General features: G+C 38.2%; 1 protein-coding gene across 5 annotated transcripts in view; it reads right to left on the bottom strand.

Annotated features, from left to right (window-relative positions):
- LOC123517692 (dedicator of cytokinesis protein 9-like) overlaps positions 1 to 24,253 on the bottom strand; it is a 159,282-nt gene that overhangs the window by 79,943 nt on the left and 55,086 nt on the right. For all 5 annotated transcript variants that reach the window (XM_045278044.1, XM_045278045.1, XM_045278047.1 and 2 more), the window contains 2 exons: positions 7,549 to 7,740; positions 5,422 to 5,568 (listed from right to left, as the gene is read on the bottom strand). In XM_045278044.1, the coding sequence (XP_045133979.1) occupies positions 5,422 to 5,568; positions 7,549 to 7,740 (339 nt within the window). The remainder of the gene's footprint in view (positions 1 to 5,421; positions 5,569 to 7,548; positions 7,741 to 24,253) is intronic.

The raw sequence follows: 24,253 nt of genomic DNA, 5'->3' as shown, positions 1-24,253 counted from the left end.
ATCATGTCCTGTACTCTTTCCTCTTCTTTGTTAACTAGATCTTTCAGGTCCTCTTCTTCTTTCTCTGCTTTACCGAGTCCTTCATCCATCTGTTTCTTATATTTGGTTAATTATTTTCTCAGTTCCGCATTTTCTACTCTTAGCCTAGCTTCATTTTCTTCCACTTTTTTTATCCTTTCTTTCAAGTTCAGAAACTCTTTCTCCTGTTCATCGTTCTCTTTACTTCTCATATTCTCCCTTAACCAATTGTCTAATCTTTTTTCCAGAGTTAAAAGTCGCCTATGGAGGGTAGTCCTTGCCTCATTGAAACCTCCAAATCTTCCCTCTCCCTCATCAACATAATCATCCTCTTCCTGTACTCTTTCCCTATTCTCATACATGCATATGGGTGTAAGCTCTTTCTGACTCATGGTGCCTTTCAATGTAATTCCTGGAGACTTGCCACACAAGTCACACAATTTGCCCAGGCCTCTGTAAACACAAGCTTAGGTGGCGAGATCAACTGATCGCAAGGAGTGTCGGTCCACATGTCCAACCTTGTCCATGTCTCGAGTGTGTGTGTGTATTTACCTAGTTGTAGTTTTACCTAGTTGTAATTTTACAGGGCCTGGGCTTTATGCTCGTGTGGCCCCATCTCCATATCTACACTTATCCAATCTTACTTTAAAAGTATGCACACTCGTTGCAGACACTACTTCTTCATCCAAACTGTTCCACGTCTCAATACATCTCTGCAGGAAACTATATTTTTTAATATCTCTCAGACATCTTCCTTTACTCAGCTTTTTACTATGCGATCTTGTGCTTCGGATGTCATATTCTTCTCTCAGGATCAGTTTCTCATTATCCACTTGGTCCATTCCATTGAATCAATTTATAAACTTGTATCAGGTCTCCTCTCTCCCTTCTTTGTTCCAGGGTTGGTAGATCCATAGCCTTTAGTCTCTCCTCATATGTCATCCCTTCAAATTCTGGAACCATTCTTGTAGCTATTTTTTGTAGCCTCTCCAATTTCCTTATGTGTTTCTTTTTATGAGGGGTCCACACTACTCCTGCATATTTCAATCTGTGTCTTATTATAGTACTTATCAATTTCTTCATCATTTCTTTGTCCATGTAGTGAAATGCTACTCCAATATTCCTTAGCAAATTATATATTTCTCTAAAAATTCTATCAATATGGCTTACTGGTTAATTGTTTTCTTCCATCGTCACTCCTAAGTCCTTTTCCTTTTTGACTTTCTCCAGTTCTACTCCATCTCCCATCTTATAGATTCCCACAGGTCGTCTTTCATTCTTTCCCATTTCCATGACATGGCTTTTGTTCACATTGAATTCCATTTCCCCCTTCTTACTCCATTCCCAGATCTTATTTAGGTCTTCTTGCAGTATTTCACAATCCTCCTTTTGCTTTATAACTCTGCACAGTTTCGTATCGTCCGCAAACAGATTTATGTAGCTGTTCACTCCTTCTGGCATGTTGTAAATATAAATGAGGAAAAGTATTGGTGCCAATACTGACCCCTGTGGCACTCCACTTTCTACTGCTCTCCACTTGGACTTCATATCTTTGACTACCGTCCTTATTTCTCTCCCCCTCAAATAATTTTCTATCCATCTCAATGTGCTTCCTTTTAAGCCACCCTTCTCCTCTAACTTCCACAGTAATCTTGCATGTGGCACTTTGTCAAACGCCTTTTTTAAATCCAAATAAATACAGACAACTCATCCCTCTCTCTCTTGTACTCTATCAACTATTCTAGAATAGAAACTCAATAAATTAGTTACACAAGACCGTCTTTTTCTAAAACCAAATTGGCTATTTGATATTAATTTGTTGTCTTCAAAGAATTCGATCCATTGTTTCTATATTATTCTTTCACACATCTTGTATATTACACTACACTTAACCCTCGGCTATCATGCCCAATTGGGGCCGAAATAGCCGCCATAGCAGCGATAGCGAATTGATCTTGGCGGGAAGGCGGTTTCGGCCAATGAGCGCTCAGATATTCCATGACATCATAGCGGGGCGCGCGATAGCAGGCATCTGAGGTCGCGATAATGAAATTTTAGGAGCTTTTCATGGGTGCGCGATAGCAATAAAACGCGATAGCCGAAGTCGCGATAGCCGAGGGTTGACTGTAGTTAGTGATACCGGTCTGTAATTTAAAGGTTCTTCCTTCCTTCCGCTCTTATATATGGGAACCACCTCAGCTCTTTTCCATTCTAGTGGTACTGTTCCATTTTCTATTGAGCATTTTATGATGTGTGTGTGTGTGTATTTACCTATTTGTGTATTACATGGCCCGAGCTAAGCTCTCTGTGTCCTGTCTCCTTGTCCATTCCTGTCATATCTCTCTTTCATCTGATTGACATATATGTGTGTGTGTGTGTGTGTGTGTGTGTGTATTTACCTAGTCGTATTTACCTAGTTGTAGTTTTACAGGGCCTGGGCTTTATGCTCGTGTGGCCCCGTCTCCATATCTACACTTATCCAATTTTTCTTTAAAACTATGTACACTCTTTGCTGACACCACTTCCTCACTCAAACTGTTCCAAGTCTCAATACATCTTTGCGGGAAACTAAACTTTTTAACATCTCTCAGACACCTTCCCTTCCTCAGTTTCTTACTATACGATCTTGTGCTTCTAAAGTCATATTCTTCTCTAAGGATTAGTTTCTCATTATCCACTTGATCCATTCCATTAATCAATTTATAAACATGTATCAGATCCCCTCTCTCTCTTCTCTGTTCCAGGGTTGGTAGATCCATAGCTTTTAGTCTCTCCTCATATGTCATCCCTTTAAATTCTGGAACCATTCTTGTAGCCATTTTTTATATTCTCTCCAATTTCCTTATGTGTTTCTTTTTATGGGGGTCCACACAACTCCTGCATATTCCAATCTAGGTCTTATTTTAGTACTTATCAATTTCTTCAACATTTCTTTGTCCATATAGTAAAATGCTAATCCAATATTTCTTAGCAAATCATACGTCTCTCTGAAAATTCTATCAATATGGCTTACCGGTTGATTGTTTTCTTCCATTGTCACTCCCAAGTCCTTTTCCTTTTTTACTTTTTCTAGTTCTACTCCATCTCCCATCTTATAGATTCCCACTGGTCGTCTTTCACTTTTTTCCCATTTCCATGACATGGCTTTTGTCCACGTCGAATTCCATCTCCCATTTTTTACTCCATTTCCAGATCTTGTTTAAGTCTTCCTGTAGTATTTCACAATCCTCTTTTTGTTTAATGACTCTGCACAGTTTCGCATTGTCTGCAAACAGATTTATGTAGCTGTTCACTCCCTCTGGCATGTCGTTTATATATACGAGAAAAAGTATTGGCGCCAATACTAACCCCTGTGGCACTCCGCTGTCTACTGTTCTCCACTTGGACTTCATATCTTTAACTATTGTCCTTATTTCTCTCCCCCTCAAGTAATTTTTCATCCATCTCAATGTGCTTCCTTTTAAGCCACCCTTCTCTAACTTCCATAGTAATCTTTCATGTGGCACCTTATCAAACGCCTTTTTTAAATCTAAATAAATACAGTCAATCCATTCCTCTCTCTCTTGTACTTTATCAACTATTCTAGAGGAGAAACTCAATAAATTAGTTACACATGACCGACCTTTTCTAAAACCAAATTGGCTATTTGATAATAATTTGTTATCTTAAAGAAACTCAATCCATTGCTTCTTTATTACTTTTTCACACATCTTGCATATTACACTAGTTAGTGATACCGATCTGTAATTTAAAGGTTCTTCCTTCCGCTCTTATATATGGGAACCACCTCTGCTCTTTTCCACTCCACAGGCACTGTTCCATTTTCTATTGAGCATTTTATGATGTTGTATATAGGACTTGCTAGTTCTTCCCTATATTCTTTCAGTATTCTGCCTGAGACTTCATCCAGTTTCATTGTCTTTTCTTCATCTAGTTCCATCATCAGCTTTTTTATTTCAAGCTTGGTTACTTTAATCTCTTTCATATGGACAGTATGTGTGTGTATTTACCTATTTGTGTTTACCTATTTGTGTATTACAGGGCCCGAGCTAAGCTCTCTGTGACCTGTCTCCTTGTCCATTCCTGTCATATCTCTGTTTCATCTGATTGACACACACCGCATCAACGACATCACTGCTCAGTTTATTCCACTTATCAATGCTACGATGCGGGAAACTGTATTTTCTCACGTCATTTAGACAGATGTCCTTTATTAGCTTTTTTCCATGTCCTCGTAGATGATTACTTGAATTAATCTGCAAAATGGTTATCTTCAATGATGCAAATATGATTCCAGAGAAAGTCAAGAAACATTCAAGAACTAAAGCTAAATAAAAATTATGGAAATCAAATAAGAACATCAAGTAAGTATGTAAAGTATTCAGTAAGCATCTACTTATTCTATGAAGCTTCAAGCCAATATGACTTATCTTGTATACTTGTATACATATCAGTTTTACAGAAGTAAAATGTACTTACACTAATGCTGTAGTATATGGGAAAGTAATTAATGAAGACTAAGTTAATAACCCAAAGTGGAATGAAGTATTCAAATAAATAATCATACATTAAATTAGATACAAAAAATATATATATCAAAATAACAATAAAAAAAAAAAACAAAGGTGAAAATTGGACAAAATATGTGGAAAGCAGACAACAGACAAAACACAACACTAATTGATGGATTCAAAGTGACAACATATACAGAAAACAATGTGTGAAATGATGAGACTGGAAATATACAATATCATTTATCTATTTTTTTTCTATTTTATTTGTTTATTTATTTATTTATTTTTTTTTTGCGGGAGGTTATAATAAAATACTAGGGAAACACGAACCTGTTTTTCAAGAGAAGTTAAAAGATAATGGAAGGACAATAGTACTATGAGAATGTGAAGGAAAAAATGGTTTTGTTGTTGGAGAAAGCAGAAAGATGCAAGGACTAGAAGAGCAACCCTGTAAGTTTTGGCAAATGTAGAAATGGAATGATGGGCAGTATTGTCAGGTGTGGGAATAGTAATAAACAAGACAAAATAGTAAGGTAAGGAAGGTTTCACAAATTCAGAGCCTAATAGGTGCTTAAACATGGGGAGAGAGAGTTATGGAGTACTAGCTTTGAATGTATAACCTAATGTGGAGGTAAGGAAAGTTTGCTGGAATCTTCAATGGGATGAATGTAGGAATTACAGAGAGGGTGAGTGTCTGCTTCAGGTCATTTATTGTGAATGCCATCACAGTTAGATAACGAAAAACATAAACAAAGGTGTCAAAGTTGACAGGGGAGAGTGAGACAGGGATGCGTGATGTCACCACGGTTGTTAAATATTTGTATGTACAGATGTCATACTAATTCTAATGTAGAGATAACTGCAATATCAGCAAATCAGTACATCTTACCTTGAGGAAATGTGCAAGAGCAGAGTTGGCTGCTCGTGCCTCCACAGGATTTTCTTTGTACCGTTGGACAATGTGAGTACTAACCACCTCCACAAGTGACTGTACTTCACTTTGAAACTCTTCACTAAATCTCTCATTTCGAACCATCTGCAATAAATATTTGAAACCTTTTAACACATCTACATGACTAATTTTCATGCTAACTGCTCTACTGATCTTGCTAACTGCATGCCTCCCCTCCTCCTGTGGCCTTGCTGCACAATGCTTACTTCTTTCTCTCACCCCTATTCTGTCCAACTCTCTAATGCAAGAGTTAACCAGTACTCTCAGTCATTCATACCTTTCACTGGTAAACTCTGGAACTCCCTTCCTGCTTCTGTATTTCCATCTTCCTTTGACTTGATTTCTTTTAAGAGAGAGAGGTGTTGAGATATATGTTCCTGAATTTTGGCTAACTCCCATGTCTTAGGGAACTGGCAACATAGTGGGCCTTTTGTTTTCATATGTTGTTGCCCTTGGTCAGCTGTCCCTCCTACATAAAATTAAAAAAAAAAAAAAAAAAAAAAAAAAAAAAAAGTATTTCTCTAACTTTTATTTTATACATACATAAATTTTAAAAAAATTACTGAAAAAACAGATGTCATCCACTACAAATTGGATGGCAAAAGTAAGTGAAAAATAGCATAATTTTAAAATAATTTCCATCAAAAGCAAAAACATTATAATTCAAGGGATACAATATGGCAGAGCAGGTTTCTTCTGAGTCATGCCCTTCATGCCACAAAAACATCCACTTTTCTGTGAAAACTAAGCAGTGCAATCTGAAGTATTCTAATTTGAAGCATTTTATGAAGCAGTGCTACACATGAATATTTAAGAAAACAATAAAAAATTAAGTTTGTAATATGGAAGTTTAAAGGTTTGAATGTGCAAACAGCAGTGTGTCTAAATAGTTGTTTTTTTGTTTGCTTTCTCTCTCAATTGCATTATTTGCATTTCATGTATCAATCTTGAAACCTTAAGTGACATTCACAAGGTATTTTAGAGTAAAGCTAGTACCAGATCCCCTATCATTGCCAGCAATTATAAGAAGTGAGGGTATCAGAAGGAACCACTTTTCTCAATGTTGCCAAGTTTGCTCTATTTTGCATCTTGAAAGCCTCAGCATGGTAAAGATCTTATATAGTATGTGGTAGCCAAAATGAGTGAGAGTAGAGTGTCTGAAGAGAGCAGAAATGATGATAGTAATGGTGGCAAAACACAATGTCCTCCTTCTTCCAGTGTTTTTTTTTTTTTTTTTTTTTTTTTGTGTGTGATATGGCCTACATAGAGTGCCTGTAGGTATAATTGAGGAGTATGGGAAGCACTGTTCAACTTCCACCCATAAGTGGCACAGGCAGTTTTATTTATAGTGGTACCCATATTAGAGCCCATATCACCACCCAAGCACAGCTTTGGAGTCACCACCTAGAACCTGGGTATCATGGTGACATATAGGTAATTTTAAACCACTCAACAAATAGCAAAGTTTCAAGGTGGTATGAGATGGGATTCAAACCTACACATGGACATCTGGCCGATCCCACGCTCACCACCTTAACCACTACACCACCACCTCCCATAATTAATAAGTAGTGCACATGTTTGGGGTTAAGCCTCACTATTTGTTAAATATGCCAGTTTGCTTCTAAAGGCCAATAACTGTCACAAACAAAAATAAAATCAAGATGTATAAGTTATGTACTACATCTATATATACTCTGCTGACATGAGTAATGGTAGCACGAGGAATGTAGCCATAACTTTTTTAGCTTTGCTTTTTATTTTCCATCATCACATGGAAATTGAAATGCATTATAATAAAAAAAGGAATTTATCATGCATCTTGATACTTCAAGGAAATCTACATATGACAATCTAGAAATAGCCATTAGATTTTGGATTTTCAACAATAACTATATAAATGTAAACAACTGTTTGCCCTTGTTGGTAGCATATAAAAAATCCTTTGAGCAGAAAGGGTGACAGATGTCAATTCATGAAGCTATAGATATACGTATATATGTACATTATTCTACCTATATGAACTGTAATTTCATAAAACATTGAGGTACTGACTCAACTAACCTTTATTCTAGCTGTTGTTAACAAGTGAAGAGCCATGGAGCGAGTAATAAAGGCAAAAAAGAACTGCCCATGGCGAAGAATTTTGTTGATCAGGGTCTGATCCATTCCGGAGGGCTGGAGGAGCTCCGTAAGAGAGTGACAGAGCTCTTCATGAACAGTTTTGCGCCCATGACAAGAAATGCTCATAACATACTGAAAAAATAAACACACAAAAATATAGTAATTACAACCATTCTAAATAACTGAAGAAAATATAGCTAAAGCTTAATGAAAACATATCCGTGAAATAAGCTACTGTTCATACAAGTGCACAGCAGTATTCCACAAAGCTAGACATAAGTACATTATTCCTTTCTTAACCAATCATGAGATTAATGTTACCACACTCCTATAACTGTACCCAAAATCACCAAATACCAGATCAGTTTCATGTATCCATAGATTTCAAAGATGTTATTGATGAACAAATTAGTCTTATCTTGATGTGAAAACTATTATACTGTCCTAAACAAAAACCATAATAAATCACAACAAAGTAACATTACCAGTTATCATTATCTGTATTATTAATACTATTATTGCTATTAAATAACAATTATTACATTTGTTGCTACTACTATCATCATTATTATTATCATTACCATTAACACTATTATCATTATGTACTATTATTTATCTATTTAATCCATTTACATTTTTTTGTCATACAAGCTATCACAGGCTGCTCCACCTCTTGTAAAACTATATATCCACTGAGTTTCCCTACACACACACTCACCCAGGCTGACCACGGAAGGAGGTGGACGTGTGTGTGGGTCTCTCCGCTCTCCCGCTCTGAGAGCATACACGGCGCTCTTGCCTTGTTTTCTATTGGTGCTTTTATTAATTTTACTGGATTTTCATATGTTCATTGCCTAACTTTTATTTGCTTTTAAATCTTACCTTTCACTCATTTCTTGATGATGTGTAATTGGTAAATGCCTAAGTGGTAGTTTGTTTTGGTGTTGGATTGGCGCTGTGTTCCTGGTCTGGCAGGTTGGTGCCTCACTCACTTGCCTTGCCCCAGTGCTATTATTTTATCTGTTTTTTGGATATTGCCAGCCAGCCAGCCAGTCAGTCATTCATTGAGGTGTGTGCTTCATTACATCTTTATTGGTCCTTATTTTCCTTCTACAATTAGACAGCTTTTGATAGCTTTACAGTTGTAGACAGTTTGTTCCTTAGTGTTCAATTTTAACACGGTTTGGCTTGCTTTGAGGACATTTGCAGACAGTTTGACATGTTTTAAAGGCATTTCAACACAGTTTGGTGTGTTTTGGGAACATTTTAAGATAGTTTCACATGTTTTTAAGTCATTTCAACACAGTTTGGCGTGTTTTGAAAAGATTTTAAGACATTTTGACATGTTTTAAAGGCATTTTAATTGCTTGGCTTGTTTTAAGACATTTAAGTCAGTTTGACATGTTTTAAAGGCATTTTAACAAAATTTGGCATGTTTCGAGAATATTTTAGAACACTTTGACATGTTTTAAAGGCATTTTGACATGGTTTAGCATGTTTTGAAGGCATTTTAAGACAGTTTGACAGGTTTTAAAGGTATTTCAACACAATTTGGTAAGTTTTGAGAACATTTTAAGACAGTTTGACATGTTTTAAAGGCATTTTAACAGTTTGGCATGTTTTGAGAGCAGTTTGTGTATGTTTTGAAGGCATTTGGGACTGCCTTCCATACACCCTTCCTAATGTCATTCAATTATTAGAAAATACACACACACACACACACACACACACACACACACACACACACACACACACACACACACACACACGCACACACGCACACACACACACACACACACACGCACACACGCGCACACACACACACACACCCACCGCACACACGCAGCTACCAGGCCTGGCCCACAGTGTACACCACCACACACCCACATGCTCCCAGGAATAGTGTAATAAAAATGGATAGACCAATAAGAAACAAGTTACTAAATTCAAAATATGTCGATGAGGCTCAGGGAGCGAAACCGAAAGTGGCCAGCCAAAACATGAGCCCATCTTCAACGGGAGCAACGATGCAAGGTAGACTGGTGATGTTGGAAAAGAGATTTGAGGAGTTGGTGAAGGAATTAAAAGTTCAGAGGAGTGAGGAGGAGCAGGATAGAGAATTCCGCAAGGCTTTGAAGGAAAGAGTTAGAGACTGGAGGAAAATGAAAACGATTGGTGGATGAGAATGCACACTTGAGAGTGGAGGTTGAAAAGTACAAGAGACGATTGGAGGAGAAAATGGAGAGAGTAGTAAAGGAGAAAGATGACTTTAAGGAAATGATTAGTGAGCAGAATGAAAGGTTTGAAAGGGAATGGGAACTGAAGAAAACACAATGGACTGAGTCGAGGGAAGCAGAGATGGTTGGATTACAAGAAATAATTAAAGATCAGTTGAAGGAAGACAAAAAAGAAAGGTCCAAGGAACTGGTTAATGTAATGAAGAATAAGGAAACATTGATAAGGAAATAGCAGAAAAGAAGAAGAGTGTGTTAATATTTGGGATGAAAGAACAAAATATAACATATAAGCCTAAGAGAATTAAGGAAGAATTAAAACGGTAAGAGATCTGTTAAAAATCTAAATGATGATGAAAAAAGACCTACAAGAAGAAGTGGAAGAGATCCATAGACTGGGTCCGTATAAGGAGGGAGTGAGCAGACCGATTAAAGTAGTACTGAAGTCACAACAATCTGCGGAGGATATCCTATATAGAACATCAAAGTTAAGAGAGATAGAAGGTTGTAAAGAGGTGTTTGTGAGAAAAATAGAAATGAGGGAGAGAGGAGAAGATATAAGGAATTGTTGGAAGAGGCGAGAAGGAAAAATGGTGAATGGTCTGAAGAAGAAAGAAAAGTTTTTTGGAGAGTTATAGGAAAGAGAGTCAGAAAGTGGTATGTGGAGAGAAGGAATGCAGAGGAACCCCTAGAGGGAGCAGTGGGTGGACCGTAATGTATACTAATATAGATGGGATACTGTCAAGTAGATTGGAATTGCAAGACTATATGATGGTGGAGAAGCCTGATATAGTGTGTTTGACTGAGACAAAATTACATGAAAAAACAAAGGTAAATTTGGATAATAAATATAATATATGGAGAAAGGATAGAGAGTAAAGGTGGAGGAGGAGTTATGATTATGACGAAGAAATAAATAAATGTGGATAAGGTTTGGTATGGGAAGAACAACGCAGAAGTGATAAGCATAAGGATAAAAAGTGATGGAAAAGAATTAATAATCATGGTGACCTATGTACCTCCTAAAACAAATTCTTGGACATTAAGGGAATACGACAATATGATCAAGGATACTTTACAGAGTTTGGAAAGTGTATTATCTGGAAAAAGAAAGGTGATACTAGTAGGAGATTTTAATTGTAAGGTGGATTGGGAAAATCTAGTAAGTGGTGTTGGAGAGGAAGCATGGGGAGAGAGATTTCTTAATCTAATGATGGAAAATATGATGGAACAGAGGGTGAAGGAAAATACTAGATATAGAGGAGATGATGAACCGGCTAGACTGGATTTGGTGTTAACAAGAGAAGCGTACCTATGTGGAGATATACAATACAAATGTCCTTTGGGAAAGAGTGATCATGTGGTTATGGAAATGCAGATAGCAACAACACAGCGAAGGAAAGACGAGACATACAGGAGTGGTAAATTGAATTATAGAAAGATGGACACAGAAAGTTTGAAAAATTATTTCAGAAAATTAGATTGGGAGATGTTACAAATCAGAGAAGTGCAAAAAAATATGAGATTTTTATGAAATATTATAAAGAAGGAGTTATGAAATTTGTACCAAAGTATAAACCGAGAGAGGAAGGAAGAAAGGATTGGTTTAATGCAACTTGTGTTAAGGCTAAGGAAAAGAGAGATGTGGCTTGGAAAAGATGGAAAAGAGCAGGAATATACTAAATAAGGAGAATTATAGAGTGGCGAGAAATGAGTATGTGAGGGTAAGGAGGAGGAAGAAAGAAAATTTGAAAAGATATTGTAGACAAGAGTAAGGAACATCCAAAATTGTTTTACAGGTTCATAAATGGTAAACTTAAAAGAGAGAGTCCATTGAAAGATTAAAAGGAGAGCAAGGGATAGTAGATGACCCTAAGAATATAGCGGAATTGCTAAATAATAGGTTTCAGCAAGTATTTACTAAAGAAACAATGTTTGTAAAGCCTCAGAATGTACAAGGAAATGTGCACATGGATGACATTAAGATACCTAAAAGGAGTTATATAAAATGTTGGAGGAACTTAAAGATGATAAAGCGATGGGACCAGATGAAGTTTCAGGAAAATTATTGAAGGAGTGTAGAGAAGAATTGATTGATCCATTATATGATATTATAAGGTGCTCATTAGAAACAGGGAAGTACCAGTAGAGTGGAAAAGAGCTGAAGTGGTGCCCATTTATAAGGGAGGCAGTAAGGAAGAGCCTCTTAACTATAGACCTGTGTCTCTAACAAGTGTGGTCGGTAAGATTTGTGAGAGGGTGATAAAGAAATATTGGATACGGTTCCTGGAGGATCATAAGTTATTATCGGATCATCAATTTGGCTTTAGGAAAGGGAGGTCATGTGTAACAAATCTACTGAGCTTTTATTCAAGAGTGGTTGACAAAATACAAGAGAGAGAGGATGGATGGACTGTGTATATTTGGATTTAAAGAAAGCTTTTGACAAGGTACCTCACATGAGACTGCTATGGAAATTAGAGATTTATGGAGGACTGAAAGGAAAAGTGTTAAAGTGGATGGAAAACTACTTGAGATGGAGGGAGATGAGAACGGTAATAAGGGATGCAAAGTCGGACTGGTTGGTGGTGGAGAGTGGAGTCCCACAAGGCTCAGTGCTGGCACCAATACTTTTCCTTGTATATATTAATGACATGCCAGAGGGAGTAAACAGTTATATTAATTTGTTTGAGGATGATGCGAAGTTGTGTAGGTGTGTGAAGAGTGAAGAAGATTGTGAAATTTTACAGGCAGATCTGGATAAGATTTGGGAGTGGAGCAAGAGGTGGGAAATGGAATTTAATCTGAGCAAAAGTCATGTGATGGAGATGGGGAAGAGTGGAAGACGGCCAAGAGGGTCATATAAGATGGGTGAAGAAGTAGTGTTGAAAAAGGTGGAAAAGGAAAAGGATTTGGGAGTGATAATACAAGACCATGGGCAGTTTGAGGCTCATATTGATAAGATGTTTGGAGAAACGTATAATTTGATAAAAATATTGGATTAGCCTTTCATTATATGGATAAAGATATGATGAAGAAATTAATTAGTACGGTAATTAGACCAAGATTGGAATATGCTGGAGTGGTTTGGTCCCCTTATAAAAAGAAGCATATAAGGAAGTTGGAGAGATTGCAGAGAATGGCAACAAAAATGATACCGAGTTGGCAGAAATGACCTATGAGGAGAGATTAAAAGAAATGAATTTGCTTACCTTGGAACAAAGAAGAGAAAGAGGAGATTTAATACAGGTTTATAAACTGTTGAATGGACTGGATGAAGTGGATAATGAGCAAATGATGTTGAGAGAGGAAAACTTAAATAGAACTACGAGATCGCATAGTAAAAAGATAGCCAAGGGAATATGCTTGAAGGATGTGAAGAAATATAGTTTCCCACAAAGATGTGTGGAGGTGTGGAATGGTTTGAGTGAGGAGGTGGTGTCAGCGAGGAGTGTGCATAGTTTTAAAGGAAAGTTGGATGTGTGTAGATATGGAGACGGGGCCACACGAGTATGATACCCAGGCCCTGTAAAATTACAACTAGGTGAATACAACTAGGTGAATACACATACATACATACATACATACATACATACATACACACACACACACACACACACACACACACACACACACACACACACACACACACACACACACACACACCAGTGGAGTTCCACAAGGGTCAGTGCTTGGTCCCATCATGTTTTTGATTTATGTTAATGATATGCCAGTAGGAAATGACAGTTATATGAACATGTTTGCGGACGATACTAAAATTATGAGGAGAATAAAGAATGTGAAAGATTGTAACAAGTTACAGGATGATCTTGATAAAATATATGAGTGGAGTAAAGAGTGGCAGATGGAATTTAATATACACAAGACCCATGTTATGAAAATGGGAAGTACTAGATACAGACCAAACAGGGATTACAGGCTGGGTGATGAGAAAATTAAAGAGACCAATGAGGAGAAAGACTTAGGAGTAACCGTGCAAAACACTTTGTCACCGGAGAAACACATTAACAAGATTTTTTGGAAAACATATAACATGCTTCAAAATATTGGCCTTGCATTCCACTACCTAGATGAAGGAATGATGAAGAAGATATTATGTACCTTAATAAGATCCCAGCTAGAATATGCAGCATGTGTTTGGTCACCACATATGAAGAAAAATGTGAAGAAGGTAGAAAAGGTACAAAGGCTGGCAACAAGGATGGTACCAGGACTCAGGGAGTTAGACTATGAGGAAAGACTGAGGAAGCTGGGGCTGACCACATTAGAAGAGAGAAGAACAAGAGGAGACATGATAACTATTTTTAAATTGGTGAACAAGATTGACATACTGGATAGAGAGTTGATAAAGGTGACCACAAGTAATCATCTCCGAGGACATGGAAAAAAGCTAATAAAGGACATCTGTCTAAATGACGTGAGAAAATACAGTTTCCCGCATCATAGCATTGATAAGTGGAATAAACTGAGCAGTCATGTCGTTGACACGGTGTGTGTCAATCAGATGAAAGAGAGATATGACGGGAATGGACGAGGAGACAGGACACAGAGAGCTTAGCTCGGGCCCTGTAATACACAAATAGGTAAATACAAATAGGTAAATACACACACACACACACACACACACACACACACACACACACACACACACACACACACACAGGAGAAGGGTGGCTTAAAAGGAAGCACATTGAGATGGATAGAAAGTTATTTGAGGGAGAGAGAAATAAGGACGGTAGTTAAAGATATGAAGTTTTTTAGGAACATAACCCCTTCGTTAAGCGGGGCTTGCCTGTATTTGAAAGAAAAAAAGCCAGATGTAATGTGCATTGTTGAAACAAAACTAAGAGTGGAGATCCATGTTAACTTTAAAGAGGAGGGATATAATAGCTGGAGGAGAGACAGGAAAGGGGGAGGAGGAGTGCTAATAATGGTTCGTGATAATACGTATATGTGTGGCGGATGCTCAATATGGTGAGGACAAAATGGAAGTAATGGGAGTACCAGTCAAAACAAAGGTATTGAAGAAAAGAAAAATCATAATTACATATGTGCCACCTGAGAACTGGGGAACTGAAGAACATAAAGATATGCAAAGAGAGGTGATTAAGTGCCAAGATAATATGATCAGAAGAGATGGAAAAATACTTTTAGTTAGAGACTTTAACTGTAAAAAAATAAAATGGAGAGAGATGGAAGTAATGGATAATGCTGGACAGTGGAGCGAGAAGGTGCTACAGTTGACTATGGTTGATCAGTGGGTGGAGGAGTCAACAAGGTACAGGGGGGAAGAAGAACCATCGTTACTTAACCTAGTATTCACAAAGAAACCAGAGCCCCCTCCCAGTATACAAAACCTCAGTCCAATGGGTAAAGTGATCATGTGACATTAGAGATGGAAATACAGGAGGAGGATGGGATAAGATACAGAGATGACTACAAAAAAGGAAGATTAAATTATGCATGGGCAGATTAAAAAATAAAGAAACTTTTGGCTGACATTGAATACAGAAACATTATGTATGGAAAAATTGTACAAGGAAAATATGAAATACTCTTACAGAAATATAATGAAGTAAAGAAATATGTACCATTTTATAGAGTTAAGAAAAAAGACATGCTTGGTACAACACTAGATCCACAAAAGCTAAAAAGGCAAAAGATAAAGCATGGAAGAAACTCATAAAGCAGAGAAATGACAATAACAGACAGCAGTATAAGGATGTGAGAAATGAACATATTAGAGTAAGGAGGGAGGAAAAAAGAAACTGAGTAGCGAGTAAAAGCAAAGACGAACCCAAACTTTTGTACAAGTTTATGAATGGCAAAATGAAGAACAAAAAACAATAGAAAAAATAATTAAGGAGGGAAGACATACCAAACAGAGAAGGAAATGTGTGAAATAATGAATGAGAGCTTCAAAATGGTGTTCACTGCAGAAGATTTCACAGAAGCTAAAAGGACATTGCATTGCTATGGATTACAGGAAATCACAGTACACAAGGAGGATATTGGAAGATTATTGGATAAGTCTAATGTCAGAAAAGCAATGGGGTCAGATGGTGTATCAGGCTGGGTGCTAAAAGAATGTAAAGAGCAACTGCTGGATCCAATTTGGGAAATAATTAAAAGTTCACTAAATGAAAGGAAAGTTCCACCAGAATGGAAGAAAGCCAACTTAATACTGATATTTAAAGGAGGAAAGGCAACTGAACCACTAAACTACAGACCAGTGTCACTTACAAGTGTATTGGGGAAGTTGTGTGAAATAATCATCAAAGAAAAATGGATTAAACATCAAGAAGAGGAACAAGTCATATCGAACAGACAATTCGGGTTCAGGACAGGACAGTCACATGTATCAAACTAATTAAGCTTCTACCCAAGAGTTATAGAAGGGCTGGAAAGCAGAGATGGATGGGTGGACACAGTATACCTGGACATAAAAAAGGCTTTTGATGAAGTCCCTCATGGAAGACTACTTTTGAAACTAGAGAACATAGGAGGACTGCAAGGAATTTTGCTAGAATGAATAAGAGATTATTTGAAATATAGGGAGAGGAGAACTGTGATCAGAGGTACATACTCAACTTGGGGTAAAGTAATGAGTGGAGTTCCACGAGGATCAGTGTTAGCCCCCATTATGTTTCAGATTTATGTAAACAATATTCACAATGGGGTAATCAGTTATATTAATTTATTTGCTGATGATGCAAAGCCGCTAAGAGTTATCAAAACCAGGGAGGACTGTCTGCTGTTACAGGAAGATATAAACAAAATCTATGAGTGGAGTAAGAAGTGGAAATTGGAGTTTAATGCCAAGAAATGTCACATAATGGAGCTAGGAAAAAGCAAAAAGAAGACTGGTATGGAACTATCTGATGGGGAGAGGAACAAATAATGAAGACTAAAGAGGAAAAAGATGTGGGAGTGATTATACACAAAAATCTGAACCCCGAAAAAAACATAAGCAAGATATTTGGATCATCATATAAAATGTTGACTAATATAAGAGTGGCATTTCAACTCATGGACAAAGATATGATGAAAAAAATCATCACAAGCAGAATACGTCCAAAGCTGGAATATGCAGCTATGGTGTGGTCTATGAGCTCTAAAAAAGATATAAGAAGATTAGAAAGGATACAGAAGATTGTTACAAAGATGGTGCCAGAACTAAAGGACCTAACACATGAAGAACGAATGAAGGAAATGGGACTACCAACCTTAAAAGATAGAAGAGAACGAAGGGACCTAATAACACTGCACAAGATAGTCAATGGCATTTAAAAGATAGACAAGGAAGACCTAGTGCTGGTGACAGAAGAAGATAGAAGAACAAGAGGACATGTAAAGAAGATCAGGATGAGACAGTGTGTGAAGGATATTGGAAAATACAATTTTCCACACAGAATGGTGGAGAAGTGGAATGCATTGAGTAATGAAGTTACAACAGCACATAATGTGCATAACTTTAAGGAAAAATTGGATAAATGGAGACTTGGAGACAGGACACTACGAGCCCCACTCGAACCCCGTACAATACAACTAGGTAAATACACACACACACACACACACACACACACACACACACACACACACACACACACATGTCCTATTAATGTCCTACTGTCGCAAAGTGCAAAAAGTGGACCATTTTCAAGCGGGATATGGAGGGTGGTCCCTGAGCGGAGATTGTCCATGGTGTTTGTTTTGGACAAGACCAGCTGGCGATAAATACCATGATGTCCACTCCAGCCAGGGACTTTGAAGGTTTTGTTACCACTCCAAGAGGGCTTGAAAAATTCGACATGGATGCAAGAATTCAGGCATTAGAAAGTAAGTTTCTAAGCATTATTTCCATAGAAGAAAAACTGGATAGAGTCTTAGCGGAAAACGAGTCCTTCAAAAAACAAAATCTATTTGTTAACGATAGAGAACAAAGACTTGTTGAGGGAAAAAGTGGAAATGGAGAAAGAAAACAAACAGCTAAGGAAACAATGTGATGAGATGAAGGCTAAACTCCTCGAAATGGAGAAGAAAATATCTGAAGAGGACCTGGGGAAGGAGGAATGCCTTAACCTAATAGATGCTAAGATGAAAGAAGTGAAGCAAGAACACCAGGAAGTACAAAAGTCCTTTAGGGAGATAGTGAAAAAGCAGGAAGAAGAAAATAAAGTGATTACACAGAGTGAAATGGTAAAAGCATTAAAGGAAAATGAGTATGTAGTGAGAGATATTGCTGAAAAAGAAAAAAAAAAAACAAATGCGTGATCATAACAGGATTGAGGGAGGAAACAAACAGGAACTGGCAAGATAGGAGAGATAAGTAAAATAACAGGATTGAGTCTTTACTGAATAAGATCTCAGAAAAGGAAGAGTGCCTATATGCTGAGGTAGACGAGTAGACTAGGAGCTTTTGAGGAAGGCAAAAGTAGACCATTGAAATTGAAATTAAAGTCTCAGGTGGCAGCTGAGGCCTTGCTGAGGAGGGCTTGGAAACTTAAGGACTTTGAGGAGACCAAAACAATTTACATAAGAAGAAATATGTCACAGGACGAACGGATGAAAATGAAAGAGCTTGTAACTGAGGTGAGGGAGAGGAATGACGTAAGAACCGAGGAGGAAAAGACTAAGTTTTTTTGGAGGATGAGAAATGGGAGGCTGAAGAAGTGGTGGATAAAACAGACGGAATAGACATTACACTGACAGAAACATCGAAGAAAGAGACTAGGAATGGAATTCAAGTGACTTACACGAATATAGATGGATTTCTGTCTAAGAGGCTAGAATGTATGGATTACCTAAGAAACAATGAACCGGACATAATGTGTGTGGTGGAAACAAAGTTAAGGCCCGAAATAAAGTTAGATTGGTTTGATGTCAAACACTACAGAGTATGGAGAAATGATAGAAAAAATAAAGGAGGTGGTGGTATAATGGTTCTTACTAAGGAAGATCTGATAGTGAAGGAGGTGAACTATAGTAAGGGAAATGAGGAAGTGATAAGTATGCTTATAACAGATGGTAAGAGAGACATTAATATTATAACAGTATACATACCACCCAGAACCAGTGCTTGGGAATATGAACAGTATCAAATGGTGATGAGAAATACTCTAGACAGAATGAAGCAGGAACTCACCAGAAAGGACAGAGTGATGATAATAGGGGACTTTAATTGTAAAGAAATAGTGTGGGAAGACTACAAAGTGGTAAACGGTGGAGAGTGGGCAGCGGAATTGTTAAACGTAGCAACAAATAACTTGATGACACAGTGGGTGAGATCACCAACAAGGTGCAGGGGACAAGATGTTGCAGCAAGATTGGATTTGGTATTTACCAGGGGAATCTCTCTAAAAGAAGAAATTGAGCATGAATGTCCCTTGGGGAAAGCGACCATGATGTCCTAAACTTTAAGCTGGATACGGAAATAAGCACAGATAGGATTGTGAAACTCAGGGAGGAAAAATTAAATTATACTAGAGCAAATTATAACCATATGAGGGAGTTCTTCAATAAAATTGACTGGTCCGTGGTATACCAGGAAGGAGATATGCAATTGAAATACGATAAATTTATGGATTTAAATAACTGTGCTGTGAAGAGGTTTGTGCCATATCACAGAAAAAGGACTTAAAAATAATAAACAGTGGTTTAATAGAAACTGTGAAGAAGCAAAAAAGAACAAAGAAAAGGCATGGAAGAAACTTAAGAAAAACAGTGATGTATTATCAAGAGAAGTTTACAAAACAGCAAGGAATAGATATGTTGAAGTAAGGAGAACAGCACAAAAGGAATATGAACAGAGAGTGGTGGAAAATTGTGATAGTGACCCTAAAATGTTTTACAAATTCATAAACGGAAAACTAAATAAAAGGGAGGCAATAGAAAAGATAAAAAATGGGGAAGTATATGAGGATGCTAGAGATATAACTGAAATTTTGAACAACAACTTTTGCAAAGTGTTTACAAAGGAGGAGTATTTTATAGAAGGGCCAACGGAGATAAAGCAAATGCAGGACATCATGGTTACTAAAGAAGATGTAAGGAAAATCATAAGCAATTTGGATATTAATAAATCAATGGGGCCTGATGGCATATCTGGAAGGTTGCTAAAAGAATGTAAGGATCAATTGTTGAACCCTGTATTTGATATTATGGAAACCTCCATACGAACAGTAATAGTCCCGAAAGAGTGGAAAAGAGCTGACATTGTGCCTATATATAAAAATGGTAGTAGAATGGAACCGTTAAATTACAGACCAGTATCGTTGACTAGTATATGGAGTAGGCAGTAGTCACCTGCCGCCCGGTGGAATACTCCAGGAGAGGTACTTACGGGGATGTAGGCAGTGCTGCAGACTGAGTGATTCCCCGTGTCCTCTCTTCCCGGTTCCCTTTGTGGTCTCATTTATACAATTGAGCAGCTGCAGCCTGCCCTCTAAAGACAACTTCTACTACTTCCTACACTACACTACAACACCTTACACTTTTACACTCTCTTCAAATCAAAATTTAATAATGGCTTCACCACGCCCTGCCTCGGAGTCCCCTCTGGGAGGGACCATAAATGTCCCCAGGTCGGACTGCCCTCTGCTGTCGACCTTGGGTGTCTTGACACTTCATCTAATACTTTCACTATCAATTTCTGCAACATTCGTGGCCTTCGTTCTAATTTTCAATCTGTGGAACACCACCTCTCCTCTACTAAACCTCATCTTCTCTTCCTAACGAAACACAGTTGTCTGTGACTACTGACAGCAGCCCCTTTTCTGTTCCCTCCTACTTGCTCTATCCTCATTTTCAATCCAAAGCTGGATGTTGCGCATACGTGCGTAACGACACCACTTGCTCGTGCCCACAATCTTGAATCTTCAGAATTTTCTACCATCTGGCTAAGACTTCAATGTCACTCTCTAACTAAATTCATCTGTGCTGTATACCTCTCACCTAATTCCTCTGACTATGTAAAATTCTTTGACTATTTGACTTCCAAGGTGGAGCACATCTTATCTCACTTTCCTTTGCTGAGATCTCCATTTTAGGGATTTCAATGTTCACCACCAGCTTTGGCTTTCATCTTCTTTCACTGACCAACCTGGTGAACAAACCTTCAACTTTGCTATCCTTCATGACCTAGAGCAGCTAGTGAAGTTCCCTACCCGTATTCCTGACCGCCTTGGAGACACGCCCAACATTCTTGATCTTTTCCTAACCTCCAACCCTTCTGCTTACTCTGTTAAACTTTCCTCTCCGTTGGGCTCCTCCGACCACAATCTAATTTCCGTTACCAGTTCTATCACTCCAGTGCAGCCTCAGGACCCGCCTAAGCGGAGGTGCTTCTGGCATTTTAACTCTGCTAAGTGGAAGGAACTAAGGCAGTACTATTCTGATTTCCTTGGGATGATTATTGTTTTCATGTCAGAGATCCTTCTCTTTGTGCCGAGCGCATAACAGAGGTGATTATCTCTGGCATGGAGCTATACATTCCTCATACTTTCTCTAACCCTAAAGCTAAAAAGCCTTGGTTTAACTCTGCTTGTTCTCGTGCTGTCAATGATAGAGAGGCGGCTCACAAACGGTTCCGTAGCCATCCAACTGCTGAAACTCATGCCCTATATATTTCTGCCCGTAATCATGCCAAATCTATTCTCCAACTTACTAAAAACTCTTTCATCAATAGAAAATGTCAAAGTCTTTCCAATTCTAACTCCTCTCGAGATTTCTGGCATCTAGCCAATAATATCTCTAACAACTTTACTTCTTCGTCTTTCCCTCCTTTACTTCATCCAGATGGCTCTACAGCTGTCTCTTCTTTTCTAAAGCTGAACTCTTCGCTCAAACCTTTGCTACCAACTCAACTTTGGATGATTCTGGGCATATTCCTCCTACTCCTCCACCCTCTGACTACTTCATCCCTAAAATTAAAATTCTTTATAAAGACGTTTTCCTGGCCCTCTCTGGCCTTGATTCTCGGAAGGCTTACGGTCCGGATGGAGTCCCTCCTGTTGTTCTCAAAAACTGTGCTTCGAACTCGCTCACTGCCTGGTCAAACTCTTTCATCTGTGTCTCTCTACTTCTATTTATCCTTCTTGCTGGAAGTTTGCTCACATTCAACCTGTCCCTAAAAAGGTGACCACTCCAATCCTTCTAACTACCGCCCTATAGCTTTGATTTCCTGCCTTTCTAAAGCCTTTGAGTCTATCCTTAATAGGAAGATAATGAGGCATCTATCAGCTCACAACCTTCTCTCTGATTGCCAGTATGGTTTCCGTAAAGGCAGATCTACTGGTGATCTTCTTACTTTCCTAACTGAATCTTGGTCATCCTCTTTAGGGACTTCGGTGAAACCTTTGCTGTCGGCCTTGACATATCGAAAGCCTTCGATAGAGTCTGGCACAAATCTTTAATTTCTAAACTACCCTCCTACGGATTCTATCCTTCTCTCTGTACCTTCATCTCCAGTTTCCTTTCCGATCGTTCTATTGCTGCTGTAGTAGACGGTCACTGTTCTTCCCTAAAACTATCAACAGTGGTGTTCCACAGGGTTCTGTCCTATCACCCACTCTCTTTCTATTATTCATCAATGATCTCCTAAATCTGACTCAATGCCCTATCCACTCCTATGCTGATGATACCACCCTGCATTATTCAACAGCGTTCAACAGACGCCCAACCCAACAACAATTAAATGACTCAAGGCGAGATGCTATAGGACGCCTAACTTCTGATCTTTCACTTGTTTCTGATTGGGGCAGAGAAAACCTGGTTTTGTTCAATGCCTCAAAACTCAATTTCTACAACTATCTACTCGACATAACCTTCCAGACAACTATCCTCTCTTCTTCAATAACACTCAACTTCCCTCTCCTCTACATTAAACACACTCGGTCTATCCTTCACTAAAAATCTAAACTGGAAATTTCACATCTCTACTCTTGCTAAATCAGCTTCCAAGAAGTTAGGTGTCCTATGGCGTCTTCGTCCATTTTCTCTCCCTCCCAGCTGCTTGCTCTGTACAAGGGCCTTATCCGCCCGTGTATGGAGTATGGCTCTCATGTCTGGGGATCCACACACAGCTTTACTAAACAAGGTGGAATCTAAAGCTTTTCGTCTTATCAACTCTTCTCCTCTAACTGACTGTCTTGATTCTTTAAGTCACCGCCGCAATGTTGCATCTTTATCTGTCTTCTACCGCTGTTTTCATGCTGTCTGCTCTTCTGAACTTGCTAACTGCATGCCTTCCCCCTCCTGCGGCCTCGCTGCACAAGACTCTCTACTTCTTCTCATCCCTATTCTGTCCATCTTCCTAATGCAAGAGTTAACCAGTATCTTCACTCCTTCATTCCCTACACTGGTAAACTCTGGAACTCTCTACCTGTGTCTGTATTTCCACCTGCCTATGACTTAAACTCTTTCAAAAGAGGAGTGTCAAGACACCTCTTACGTTAACTGGACCCTCCTTTTAGATTTTTTGTTTTTCTCTTTCTACTTTCATCTTAACAGGGCCTGGCAACCAGCGGGATTTTTTTTCCAACACTTTGTTTGCCCTTGGCCAGTGCCCTTGTAATGTAAAAAAAAAAAAAAAAAAAAAAGGTATGTGAAGAAGTAATTAAAGCTAAGTGGAGTGAGTATCTAGAAAGTGAAAACATTCTGAGTGAAAGGCAGTTTGGTTTCAGAAAAGGAAGATCGTGCGTATCCAATTTATTATGTTTTTATTCAAGAGTGACTGACATACTACAATGTAGAGAGGGATGGGTGGATGCTATCTATCTGGACTTGAGAAAGGCCTTTGATAAAGTACTACACAATAGAATGATGTGGAAACTAAAGAAGATTGGAGGAGTAAATGATAAACTAGCAAAATGGATGGAAAATTACTTAGTGGGAAGAGAAATGAGAACAGTGGTGAGAGGAAGGAAGTTGAAGTGGAAGAAGGTAACCAGTGGAGTTCCACAAGGGTCAGTGCTTGGTCCCATCATGTTTTTGATTATGTTAATGATATGCCAGTAGGAATTGACAGTTACATGAACATGTTTGCGGACGATACTAAAATTATGAGGAGAGTAAGGAATGTGGAAGATTGTAACAAGTTACAGGAAGATCTTGATAAAATATATGAGTGGAATAAAGAGTGGCAGATGGAATTTAATATAGACAAGACCCATGTTATGAAAATGAGAAGAAGTAGATACAGACCAAACAAGGATTACAGGCTGGGTGATGAGAAAATTAAAGAGACCAATGAGGAGAAAGACTTAGGAGTAACCGTGCAAAACATTTTGTCACCGGAGAAACACATTAACAAGATATTTTGGAAAACATATAACATGCTTCAAAATATTGGCCTTGCATTCCACTAGCTAGATGAAGGAATGATGAAGAAG

The sequence above is a fragment of the Portunus trituberculatus genome, chromosome 42, assembly GCF_017591435.1.
Source record: "Portunus trituberculatus isolate SZX2019 chromosome 42, ASM1759143v1, whole genome shotgun sequence".
Lineage (NCBI taxonomy): Eukaryota > Metazoa > Arthropoda > Malacostraca > Decapoda > Portunidae > Portunus > Portunus trituberculatus.
Note: the sequence above shows the minus strand (reverse complement) of the source record. Positions and strands in the feature narration are given on the sequence as shown.